The sequence below is a fragment of the Sphaeramia orbicularis genome, chromosome 17, assembly GCF_902148855.1.
Source record: "Sphaeramia orbicularis chromosome 17, fSphaOr1.1, whole genome shotgun sequence".
In the NCBI taxonomy this organism is placed as follows: domain Eukaryota; kingdom Metazoa; phylum Chordata; class Actinopteri; order Kurtiformes; family Apogonidae; genus Sphaeramia; species Sphaeramia orbicularis.
This window is the reverse complement of record NC_043973.1, coordinates 45,766,824-45,780,979: the sequence shown is the minus strand read 5'-3', so window position 1 is coordinate 45,780,979 and position 14,156 is coordinate 45,766,824. Positions and strand designations below refer to the sequence as shown.

General features: G+C 32.1%; 1 protein-coding gene across 1 annotated transcript in view; it reads right to left on the bottom strand.

The window, feature by feature from the left end:
• The window catches only part of LOC115436957 (collagen alpha-1(XVIII) chain-like), a 95,436-nt gene that overhangs the window by 30,748 nt on the left and 50,532 nt on the right, over positions 1-14,156 (bottom strand). Inside the window, 2 exon segments of the mRNA XM_030159985.1 lie at positions 12,254-12,352; positions 12,661-12,686. Coding sequence (XP_030015845.1) covers positions 12,254-12,352; positions 12,661-12,686 — 125 coding nt within the window.

Sequence of the window (14,156 nt, the reverse complement as noted above, 5' to 3'; positions counted from 1 at the left end):
GGGTGTTTTGGTGACCACATGAAAAAACCTTGGAAACATCTAGAAAACACTGCAGGAGTCCTAGTTAATGCCTTAGCAATTATATAAACCACTTTGGAAAGGTTTATAAAAAATGGTCAAAATCAAAATTTTTCCTTACTATAGCCTTACTATTTTTTCATCAAGGTGTTTTAGTGACCACATGAAAAAACCTTGGAAACATCTAGAAAACACTGCAGGAGTACTAGTCAATGCCGTATGAATGATCTAAACCAATTTGGAAAGGTTTATAAAAATTGGTCAAAATCAAAATTTTGCCTTACTATAACCTTACAATTTTTTCATCAGGGTGTTTTGGTGACCATGTGAAAAAACCTTGGAAACATCTAGAAAATACTGCAGAAGTACTAGTTAATGCCTTGGCATCGATATAAAGCACTTTGGAAAGGTTTATAAAAATTGGTCAAAATCAAAATTTTTCCTTTACTATAGTTTACATATTTTTTCATTAGGGTGTTTTGGTGACCATATGAAAAAAACTTGGAAACATCTTGAAACCACTGCAGGGGTACTATTTAATGCCTTTGCAATTATATAAACCACTTTAGAAAGGTTTATAAAAATTGGTCAAAATCAAAATTTTCCCTTACTATAACCTTACAATTTTTTCATCAGGGTGTTTTGGTGACCACATAAAAATACCTTGGAAACATCTAGAAACCACTGCAGGAGTACTAGTTAATGCCTTAGCAACTTTACAAACTACTTTGGAAAAGTTTATAAAAATTGGTCAAAATCAAAATTTTTCCTTTACTATAGCCTACATATTTTTTCATTAGGGTGTTTTGATGACCACATGAAAAAACCTTCAAAACATCTAGAAAACACTGCAGGAGTACTAGTTAATGCCGTATGAATGATCTTAACCACTTTGGAAAGGTTTATAAAAATTCGTCAAAATCAAAATTTTTCCTTACTATAGCCTTATTATTTTTTCATCAGGGTGTTTTTGTGACCACAATAAAAAAAACCTTCAAAACATCTAGAAAACACTGCAGGACTACTAGTTTATGCCGTATGAATGATCCAAACCACTTTGGAAAGGTTTTTAAAAATTGGTCAAAATCAAAATTTTTCCTTACTATAACCTTACTATTTTTTCATCAGGGTGTTTTTGTGACCACAATAAACAAACCTTCAAAAACTCTAGAAAACACTGAAGGAGTACTAGTTAATGCCTTGGCAATGATCTAAACCACTTTAGAAAGGTTTATAAAAATTGGTAAAAATCAAAATTTTGCCTTACTATAACCTTACAATTTTTTCATCAGGGTGTTTTGGTGACCACATGAAAAAACCTTGGAAACATCTAGAAACCACTGCAGGAGTACTAGTTAATGCCTTTGCAATGATCTAAACCACTTTGGAAAGGTTTATAAAAATTGGTTAAAATCAAAATTTTGCCTTACTATAACCTTACTATTTTTTCATCAGGGTGTTTTGGTGACCACATGAAAAAACCTTGGAAACATCTAGAAAACACTGCAGGAGTCCTAGTTAATGCCTTAGCAATTATATAAACCACTTTGGAAAGGTTTATAGAAATTGGTCAAAATCAAAATTTTTCCTTTACTATAGTTTACATATTTTTTCATTAGGGTGTAAAGGTGACCATATGAAAAAAACTTGGAAACATCTTGAAACCACGGTAGGGGTACTAGTTAATGCCTTAGCAATTATATAAACCATTTTGGAAAAGTTTATAAAAATTGGTCAAAATCAAAATTTTTCCTTTACTATACCCTACATATTTTTTCATTAGGGTGTTTTGGTGACCACATGAAAAAAACTTGGAAACATCCTGAAACCACTGCAGGAGTACTAGTTAATGCCTTGGCAATGATCTAAACCACTTTAGAAAGGTTTATAAAAATTGGTCAAAATCAAAATTTTGCCTTACTATAACCTTACAATTTTTTCATCAGGGTGTTTTGGTGACCACATGAAAAAACCTTGGAAACATCTAGAAACCACTGCAGGAGTACTAGTTAATGCCTTTGCAATGATCTAAACCACTTTGGAAAGGTTTATAAAAATTGGTTAAAATCAAAATTTTGCCTTACTATAACCTTACTATTTTTTCATCAGGGTGTTTTGGTGACCACATGAAAAAACCTTGGAAACATCTAGAAAACACTGCAGGAGTCCTAGTTAATGCCTTAGCAATTATATAAACCACTTTGGAAAGGTTTATAGAAATTGGTCAAAATCAAAATTTTTCCTTTACTATAGTTTACATATTTTTTCATTAGGGTGTAAAGGTGACCATATGAAAAAAACTTGGAAACATCTTGAAACCACGGTAGGGGTACTAGTTAATGCCTTAGCAATTATATAAACCATTTTGGAAAAGTTTATAAAAATTGGTCAAAATCAAAATTTTTCCTTTACTATACCCTACATATTTTTTCATTAGGGTGTTTTGGTGACCACATGAAAAAAACTTGGAAACATCCTGAAACCACTGCAGGAGTACTAGTTAATGCCTTAGCAATGATCTAAACCACTTTAGAAAGGTTTATAAAAATTGGTCAAAATCAAAATTTTTCCTTACTATAGCCTTACTATTTTTTCATCTGGGTGTTTTTTTGACCACATGAAAAAACCTTCAAAACATCTAGAAAACACTGCAGGAGTACTAGTTAATGCTTTGGCAATGATCTAAACCACTTTAGAAAGGTTTATAAAAATTGGTCAAAATCAAAATTTTTCCTTTACTATAGCCTACATATTTTTTCATTAGGGTGTTTTGGTGACCACATGAAAACACCTTGGAAACATATACAAAACACTGCAGGAGTCCTAGTTACTGCCTTAACATTGATTTAAACCACTTTGGAAAAGTTTATAAAAATTGGTCAAAATCAAAAATTTTCCTTACGATATTACTATTTTTTCATCAGGGTGTTTTTGTGACCACAATAAAAAAAAAACCTTCAAATCATCCAGAAAACACTGCAGGAGTACTAGTTAATGCCGTATGAATGATCTAAACCAATTTGGAAAGGTTTATAAAAATTGGTCAAAATCAAAATTTTGCCTTACTATAGCCTTACTATTTTTTCATCAGGGTGTTTTGGTGACCACATGAAAAAACCTTGGAAACATCTACAAAACACTGCAGGAGTCCTAGTTACTGCCTTAGCATTGATTTAAACCACTTTGGAAAAGTTTATAAAAATTGGTCAAAATCAAAAATTTTCCTTACGATATTACTATTTTTTCATCAGGGTGTTTTTGTTACCACAATTAAAAAAAAAACTTCAAATCATCCAGAAAACACTGCAGGAGTACTAGTTAATGCCGTATGAATGATCTAAACCAATTTGGAAAGGTTTATAAAAATTGGTCAAAATCAAAATTTTGCCTTACCATAACCTTACAATTTTTTCATCAGGGTGTTTTGGTGACCATGTGAAAAAGCCTTGGAAACATCTAGAAAACACTGCAGGGGTACTAGTTAATGCCTAAGCAATTATATGAAAAACTTTGGAAAGGTTTATAAAAATTGGTCAAAACCAAAGTTTTCCTTACTATAGCCTACATATTTTTTCATTAGGGTGTTTTGGTGACCACATGAAAAAACCTTGGAAACATCTAGAAACCACTGCAGGAGTACTAGTTAATGCCTTAGCAATTATATAAACCACTTTGGAAAGGTTTATAAAAATTGGTCAAAATCAAAATTTTTCCTTTACTATAGCCTACATATTTTTTCATTAGGGTGTTTTGGTGACCACATGAAAAAACCTTGGAAACATCTAGAAAACACTGCAGGAGTCCTAGTTAATGCCTTAGCAATTATATAAACCACTTTGGAAAGGTTTATAAAAAATGGTCAAAATCAAAATTTTTCCTTACTATAGCCTTACTATTTTTTCATCAAGGTGTTTTAGTGACCACATGAAAAAACCTTGGAAACATCTAGAAAACACTGCAGGAGTACTAGTCAATGCCGTATGAATGATCTAAACCAATTTGGAAAGGTTTATAAAAATTGGTCAAAATCAAAATTTTGCCTTACTATAACCTTACAATTTTTTCATCAGGGTGTTTTGGTGACCATGTGAAAAAACCTTGGAAACATCTAGAAAATACTGCAGAAGTACTAGTTAATGCCTTGGCATCGATATAAAGCACTTTGGAAAGGTTTATAAAAATTGGTCAAAATCAAAATTTTTCCTTTACTATAGTTTACATATTTTTTCATTAGGGTGTTTTGGTGACCATATGAAAAAAACTTGGAAACATCTTGAAACCACTGGAGGGGTACTATTTAATGCCTTTGCAATTATATAAACCACTTTAGAAAGGTTTATAAAAATTGGTCAAAATCAAAATTTTCCCTTACTATAACCTTACAATTTTTTCATCAGGGTGTTTTGGTGACCACATAAAAAAACCTTGGAAACATCTAGAAACCACTGCAGGAGTACTAGTTAATGCCTTAGCAACTTTACAAACTACTTTGGAAAAGTTTATAAAAATTGGTCAAAATCAAAATTTTTCCTTTACTATAGCCTACATATTTTTTCATTAGGGTGTTTTGATGACCACATGAAAAAACCTTCAAAACATCTAGAAAACACTGCAGGAGTACTAGTTAATGCCGTATGAATGATCTTAACCACTTTGGAAAGGTTTATAAAAATTCGTCAAAATCAAAATTTTTCCTTACTATAGCCTTACTATTTTTTCATCAGGGTGTTTTTGTGACCACAATAAAAAAAACCTTCAAAACATCTAGAAAACACTGCAGGACTACTAGTTTATGCCGTATGAATGATCCAAACCACTTTGGAAAGGTTTTTAAAAATTGGTCAAAATCAAAATTTTTCCTTACTATGACCTTACTATTTTTTCATCAGGGTGTTTTTGTTACCACAATAAACAAACCTTCAAAAACTCTAGAAAACACTGAAGGAGTACTAGTTAATGCCTTGGCAATGATCTAAACCACTTTGGAAAGGTTTATAAAAATTGGTTAAAATCAAAATTTTGCCTTACTATAACCTTACTATTTTTTCATCAGGGTGTTTTGGTGACCACATGAAAAAACCTTGGAAACATCTAGAAAACACTGCAGGAGTCCTAGTTAATGCCTTAGCAATTATATAAACCACTTTGGAAAGGTTTATAGAAATTGGTCAAAATCAAAATTTTTCCTTTACTATAGTTTACATATTTTTTCATTAGGGTGTAAAGGTGACCATATGAAAAAAACTTGGAAACATCTTGAAACCACGGTAGGGGTACTAGTTAATGCCTTAGCAATTATATAAACCATTTTGGAAAAGTTTATAAAAATTGGTCAAAATCAAAATTTTTCCTTTACTATACCCTACATATTTTTTCATTAGGGTGTTTTGGTGACCACATGAAAAAAACTTGGAAACATCCTGAAACCACTGCAGGAGTACTAGTTAATGCCTTAGCAATGATCTAAACCACTTTAGAAAGGTTTATAAAAATTGGTCAAAATCAAAATTTTTCCTTACTATAGCCTTACTATTTTTTCATCTGGGTGTTTTTTTGACCACATGAAAAAACCTTCAAAACATCTAGAAAACACTGCAGGAGTACTAGTTAATGCTTTGGCAATGATCTAAACCACTTTAGAAAGGTTTATAAAAATTGGTCAAAATCAAAATTTTTCCTTTACTATAGCCTACATATTTTTTCATTAGGGTGTTTTGGTGACCACATGAAAACACCTTGGAAACATATACAAAACACTGCAGGAGTCCCAGTTACTGCCTTAGCATTGATTTAAACCACTTTGGAAAAGTTTATAAAAATTGGTCAAAATCAAAAATTTTCCTTACGATATTACTATTTTTTCATCAGGGTGTTTTTGTGACCACAATAAAAAAAAAAACCTTCAAATCATCCAGAAAACACTGCAGGAGTACTAGTTAATGCCGTATGAATGATCTAAACCAATTTGGAAAGGTTTATAAAAATTGGTCAAAATCAAAATTTTGCCTTACTATAGCCTTACTATTTTTTCATCAGGGTGTTTTGGTGACCACATGAAAAAACCTTGGAAACATCTACAAAACACTGCAGGAGTCCTAGTTACTGCCTTAGCATTGATTTAAACCACTTTGGAAAAGTTTATAAAAATTGGTCAAAATCAAAAATTTTCCTTACGATATTACTATTTTTTCATCAGGGTGTTTTTGTTACCACAATAAAAAAAAAAACTTCAAATCATCCAGAAAACACTGCAGGAGTACTAGTTAATGCCGTATGAATGATCTAAACCAATTTGGAAAGGTTTATAAAAATTGGTCAAAATCAAAATTTTGCCTTACCATAACCTTACAATTTTTTCATCAGGGTGTTTTGGTGACCACATGAAAAAACCTTGGAAACATCTAGAAACCACTGCAGGAGTACTAGTTAATGCCTTAGCAATTATATAAACCACTTTGGAAAGGTTTATAAAAATTGGTCAAAATCAAAATTTTGCCTTACTATAACCTTACAATTTTTTCATCAGGGTGTTTTGGTGACCACGTGAAAAAACCTTGGAAACATCTAGAAACCACTGCAGAAGTACTAGTTAATGCCTTAGCAATTATATAAACCACTTTGGAAAGGTTTATAAAAATTGGTCAAAATCAAAATTTTTCCTTTACTATAGCCTACATATTTTTTCATTAGGGTGTTTTGGTGACCACATGAAAAAACCTTGGAAACATCTAGAAAACACTGCAGGAGTCCTAGTTAATGCCTTAGCAATTATATAAACCACTTTGGAAAGGTTTATAAAAAATGGTCAAAATCAAAATTTTTCCTTACTATAGCCTTACTATTTTTTCATCAAGGTGTTTTAGTGACCACATGAAAAAACCTTGGAAACATCTAGAAAACACTGCAGGAGTACTAGTCAATGCCGTATGAATGATCTAAACCAATTTGGAAAGGTTTATAAAAATTGGTCAAAATCAAAATTTTGCCTGACTATAACCTTACAATTTTTTCATCAGGGTGTTTTGGTGACCATGTGAAAAAACCTTGGAAACATCTAGAAAATACTGCAGAAGTACTAGTTAATGCCTTGGCATCGATATAAAGCACTTTGGAAAGGTTTATAAAAATTGGTCAAAATCAAAATTTTTCCTTTACTATAGTTTACATATTTTTTCATTAGGGTGTTTTGGTGACCATATGAAAAAAACTTGGAAACATCTTGAAACCACTGCAGGGGTACTATTTAATGCCTTTGCAATTATATAAACCACTTTAGAAAGGTTTATAAAAATTGGTCAAAATCAAAATTTTCCCTTACTATAACCTTACAATTTTTTCATCAGGGTGTTTTGGTGACCACATAAAAAAACCTTGGAAACATCTAGAAAACACTGCAGGAGTACTAGTTAATGCCGTATGAATGATCTTAACCACTTTGGAAAGGTTTATAAAAATTCGTCAAAATCAAAATTTTTCCTTACTATAGCCTACATATTTTTTCATTAGGGTGTTTTGGTGACCACATGAAAAAACCTTGGAAACATCTAGAAACCACTGCAGGAGTACTAGTTAATGCCTTAGCAATGATCTAAACCATTTTAGAAAGGTTTATAAAAATTGGTCAAAATCAAAATTTTTCTTTACTATAGCCTTACTATTTTTTCATCAGGGTGTTTTTGTGACCACATGAAAAAACCTTCAAAACATCTAGAAAACACTACAGGAGTACTAGTTTATACCGTATGAATTATCTAAACCACTTTGGAAAGGTTTATAAAAATTCGTCAAAATCAAAATTTTTCCTTACTATAGCCTACATATTTTTTCATTAGGGTGTTTTGGTGACCACATGAAAAAACCTTGGAAACATCTAGAAACCACTGCAGGAGTACTAGTTAATGCCTTGGCAATGATCTAAACCACTTTAGAAAGGTTTATAAAAATTGGTCAAAATCAAAATTTTGCCTTACTATAACCTTACAATTTTTTCATAGGGTGTGTTGGTGACCACATGAAAAAACCTTGGAAACATCTAGAAACCACTGCAGGAGTACTAGTTAATGTCTTTGCAATGATCTAAACCACTTTGGAAAGGTTTATAAAAATTGGTCAAAATTAAAATTTTTCCTTACTATAACCTTACTATTTTTTCATCAGGGTGTTTTGGTGACCACATGAAAAAACCTTGGAAACATCGAGAAAACACTGCAGGAGTCCTAGTTAATGCCTTAGCATTGATATAAACCACTTTGGAAAGGTTTATAAAAATTGGTCAGAATCGAAATTTTTCCTTACTATAGCCTTACTATTTTTTCATCAGGGTGTTTTTGTGACCACAATAAAAAAAACCTTCAAAACATCTAGAAAACACTGCAGGAGTACTAGTTAATGCCGTATGAATGATCTAAACCACTTTGGAAAGGTTTATAAAAATTGGTCAAAATCAAAATTTTTCCTTTACTATAGCTTACATATTTTTTCATAGGGTGTGTTGGTGACCACATGAAAAACCTTGGAAACATCTAGAAACCACTGCAGGAGTACTAGTTAATGTCTTTGCAATGATCTAAACCACTTTGGAAAGGTTTATAAAAATTGGTCAAAATTAAAATTTTTCCTTACTATAACCTTACTATTTTTTCATCAGGGTGTTTTGGTGACCACATGAAAAAACCTTGGAAACATCTAGAAAACACTGCAGGAGTCCTAGTTAATGCCTTAGCATTGATATAAACCACTTTGGAAAGGTTTATAAAAATTGGTCAGAATCAAAATTTTTCCTTACTATAGCCTTACTATTTTTTCATCAGGGTGTTTTTGTGACCACAATAAAAAAAACCTTCAAAACATCTAGAAAACACTGCAGGAGTACTAGTTAATGCCGTATGAATGATCTAAACCACTTTGGAAAGGTTTATAAAAATTGGTCAAAATCAAAATTTTTCCTTTACTATAGCTTACATATTTTTTCATAGGGTGTGTTGGTGACCACATGAAAAAACCTTGGAAACATCTAGAAACCACTGCAGGAGTACTAGTTAATGTCTTTGCAATGATCTAAACCACTTTGGAAAGGTTTATAAAAATTGGTCAAAATTAAAATTTTTCCTTACTATAACCTTACTATTTTTTCATCAGGGTGTTTTGGTGACCACATGAAAAAACCTTGGAAACATCTAGAAAACACTGCAGGAGTCCTAGTTAATGCCTTAGCATTGATATAAACCACTTTGGAAAGGTTTATAAAAATTGGTCAGAATCAAAATTTTTCCTTTCTATAGCCTTACTATTTTTTCATCAGGGTGTTTTTGTGACCACAATAAAAAAAACCCTTCAAAACATCTAGAAAACACTGCAGGAGTACTAGTTAATGCCGTATGAATGATCTAAACCACTTTGGAAAGGTTTATAAAAATTGGTCAAAATCAAAATTTTGCCTTACTATAACCTTACAATTTTTTCATCAGGGTGTTTTGGTGACCATGTGAAAAAACCTTGGAAACATCTAGAAAACACTGCAGGGGTACTAGTTAATGCCTTAGCAATTATATAAACCACTTAGGAAAGGTTTATAAAATTTGGTCAAAATCAAAATTTTTCCTTACTATAGCCTTGCGGTTTTTCATCAGGATGTTTTTGTGACCACATAAAAAAACCTTCAAAACATCTAGAAAACACTGCAGGAGTACTAGTTAATGCCGTATGAATGATCTAAACCACTTTGGAAAGGTTTATAAAAATTGGTCAAAATCAAAATTTTGCCTTAATATAGCCTTACAATTTTTTCATCAGGGTGTTTTGGTGACCACATGAAAAAAACTTGGAAACATCTAGAGAACACTGCAGGAGTATTAGTTAATGCTGTAGGAATGATCTAAACCACTTTGGAAAGGTTCATAAAAATTGGTCAAAATCAAAATTTGTCCTTCCTATAGCCTAACTATTTTTTCATCAGGGTGTTTTTGTGACCACATGAAAACACCTTGGAAACATCTATAAAACACTGCAGGAGTACTAGTTAATGTTTTGGCAGTAATCTAAAACACTTTAAAAAGGCTTATAAAATTTTGTCAAAATAAAAATTTTTCCTTTCTATAGCCTTACAATTTTTTCATCAGGGTGTTTTGGTGACCACATGAAAAAAACTTCGAAACATCTTGAAAACATTGCAGGGGTACTAGTTAATGCTTTAGCAATGATTTAAACCACTTTGGAAAGGTTTATAAAAATTTGTCAAAATCCAAATTTTTCCTCAATATAGCCTTACAATTTTTTCATCAGGGTGGTTTGTTAACCATGTGAAAACACCTTGGAAACATCTAGAAAACACTGCAGGAGAAGTAGTTTGTGTTTTTTCAGTCATCTAAAACACTTTAAAAAGATTGATAAAATTTTGTCAAAATAAAAATTTTTCCTTACTATAGCCTTACAATTTTTTCATCAGGGTGTTTTGGTGACCACATGAAAAAAACTTCGAAACATCTTGAAAACATTGCAGGGGTACTAGTTAATGCTTTAGCAATGATTTAAACCACTTTGGAAAGGTTTATAAAAATTTGTCAAAATCCAAATTTTTCCTCAATATAGCCTTACCATTTTTTCATCAGGGTGGTTTGTTAACCATGTGAAAACACCTTGGAAACATCTAGAAAACACTGCAGGAGAAGTAGTTTGTGTTTTTTCAGTCATCTAAAACACTTTAAAAAGATTGATAAAATTTTGTCAAAATAAAAATTTTGCCTTACTATATAGCCTTACAATTTTTTCATCAGGGTGTTTTAGTGACCACATGTAAAAACCTTGGAAACATCTAGAAAACACTGCAGGAATACTAGTTAATGCTTTAGCAGTCATCTAAAACAATTTGGAAAGGTTTATAAAAATTGGTCAAAATGGACATTTTCTTTGCCTTACTACTTTTTAACTGAGGTGATTTTTTTGACCATATGAAAAAAAACGTTGGAAACATCCAGAAACTGCTTCAGGAGTATGTTTTAATGCTTTAGCAGGGATGTAAAACACTGTGGAAAGACTTATAAAAATGTGTTAAAATCACCATTTTCTGAGCACATACTTACTTTTACATTGGAAAGTTTTGGTGCGTATGTGAAAAAACCTTGGGAACATCCAAAAACTACTTGAAGACTACTTCTAAATGCTTCAGCAGTGGTTTAAAACCCTTTGGACAGGTTTATAAAACATGGCTGAAGTGAATTTCCTGAGTATATACTCTAACCACACATACTATGGTTTCACTGGAGGCTTTAGTGACCACATGAAAATCAACCTGACAGAGCCTGAAACATGTTACGGAGTATTTGTAAATGCTTCAGTAATTATGTAAAAGACTTTCACGTATACAAACCTGCTTAAAATCAACATTTCCAAATTACACAGTCCAACCCACCACTGGAGACCATCTGAAAAAACTTTAAAACTACCTTCTATGTCTTCAGGAGTACTGTTATGTTTGGTTCTTTATGAACTAACTGAACGTCGCAGGTTCCTTATTGATCCACACATGCAGACACAAATTACAGCTTTAATGCGTTCTACTTTAACCCTTTCATGCACGAATTATGAGAACCTTAATCAAGATTTTTTTTCCTGTGTGTTTTATTCCTCCTTAGGCATGAAAAAAAACAATGTGATTGATTTTTTTTTTTTTTTTTAATGAACCTATTTTTCATGGAGTTACAAAAATGTCCACTGAGCTGGACACCATGTGTTTAATTTTTGAAGCAAAGAAACATGTATTTACTGTCATACTGTGTGAAAACTATGAAATAAATGTTTTTTTAATGTTGCTAATCTTATGTTTTCTCACGTTTTAACATACTATAATAGTAGTTATTACTCACTCAAATAATATGAAAAAAACAACAAAACACAACAACTTAAAAAAAAAAAACAACAACCCCACACTGTTAATTACAGTCTATAACAACTAACAATTGATTTACACTCAAATATGTTTCTGCGGATCAGGTTTATCAAGAACAGGAATGTTACAGTAACGGTATGAATTGCAGTGTATTATGGGTTGGTGCATAAGTATCCACTGTGTTGGTTGATATGCAAGTAAAGCAACAAAATCCATGAATATACAAGAGAACAGCTGGAGAAGAACTGTCCACTGTAGTGACCACTGTGCATGAAAGGGTTAATGTTACTTTCTGAAACAATTCACACACATTTGGAAGTGTTCATGATGTGTGTTGGTTGCTGAACTCACCACCAGTCCTGATCTCCCTGGGAGTCCTGGAGGACCGGGTAGGCCTGTGTCACCTTTCTCTCCCTTCTGGCCTTGGTATCCCTGCTCACCTTTATCACCCTGAAGGATTTGAAAAAAACAAAACAAAACATGAGCATCAGCATCACGGCCGTTTACGGAGAAATCCACACTGATTTTCAGCTTTCTGTCCATGTAATTAGACAACATTTTATAAATCATTTATCCATGAAAACACAAATCGATGCAGTTTTAACATGAATCCACAACCCAGACCAAGTTTTATAGAAGGTCTTTCTGTTTTCTGTTAAGTCTATGTTTTGGGGACACAATAAAGAGAACAAATACTCATTTATTTGTCATTTTTTTCTCGTCCTCTGCATGGACTGGTGCCACTTGTCAGTACTCACCACAGTTCCATCTGGGAAAACCAAGGCTATAAAAAAAAAAAAGAAATGAATGAATTATAATGCACAGTAGGAGTGGATGATTTACTGAATATAAATATTACGGATATTATTATTTGAGACAGTTTTGTGCATTTTTCTCCACTTGGACATAAAATATCCATACTTACATTTACTTTTATTTATTCATTTATTACTGTTCCGATTTTTAGCTTACCGGCCGACAGGCTGTAAGCTATTGTTGTCATGCGGCGTCTGGCGGTGGCATCTGTCGTCGTCGTCTGTCGTTGTCGTCTGTCGTTGTCGTCTGTTGTCGTCTGTCATCATTGTCTGTCGTCGTCATCTGTCGTCGTCATCTGTTGTCGTCGTCTGTCATCATCGTCTGTCGTCGTTGTCTGTCGTCGTTGTCTGTCGTCGTTGTCTGTCGTCGTTGTCTGTCGTCATCTGTCGTCCATTACAAAAATTTCAATCGTCTTCTTCTCCGAAACTACAATTCCAATTGACTTCAAACTTGGTATACAGCTTCTTTATGATGATGTCAACACAAGGTATTGACATTATTTCGATCCAGATCTGATTCTGGATTTGATGCGACTTTGAAAAATTTTCCCATTATAACAAATAGGAAGTGGATTGATCCAATAAATCAGTAAGAATCAATGATATCAAGTTGGAATTTGAATTTTTTACAGATCTGATTGGAATATGACCAAAACATGGGCTATTTCTGTAATATAATAAATACACAGAACTGGGTGAGAATAAATGGCATCTGGACACATTTCCCAAAGCTTTTAATTTGGCCGGTGAGCTACAGGGGCATTGGTCCTATTTTTATTTTATTTTATCTATTTATTTTTATTAATTTATCTATTTTTTCACTTTCCTTTGTCCTATCATTGTGAGTTCATTTCATTTTTATTTTGCCACCTTGTGGATAAAGAGTTTTTCTTTGATTTGATTTTGTCTTGGAAAAAAAAAAAAAAAAAAAATTTCAATAAAATATCCATACTTACACCTGGGATTAATATTGAAAAATACAAAACACACCTAAACTGTATCTTTAAACTGCATCTTTATTTTATTCAGTTAATGATGAATTTTATTTGGTTAATGATAAAAAATAGTGACTTTGCAGAAAAAGTCACTTTTTTCTGTTTTGATAAAATAAGCTTTAAATTTACTTGGAGCTTAACCCTTTCATGCACGAATTATGAGAACCTTAATCAAAATTTTTTCCTGAGTGTTTTTATTCCTCTTTAGGCATGAAAAAAACAATGTGATAGAAAATTTTCTTCTGAAAAATAAATAAATAAAATAAAAATAATTTTAAAAATTTTGAAAAATACATTAAAAAATGTAATAATGACAAAAAAAAAAAAAAAAAAAATTATGAATCTGTTTTTCATGAAGTTGCACAAATATCCACTCAGCTGGACACCACACGTTTAATTTTTGACGCACAGAAACATGTATTTACTGATAAATTGTGTGAAAAC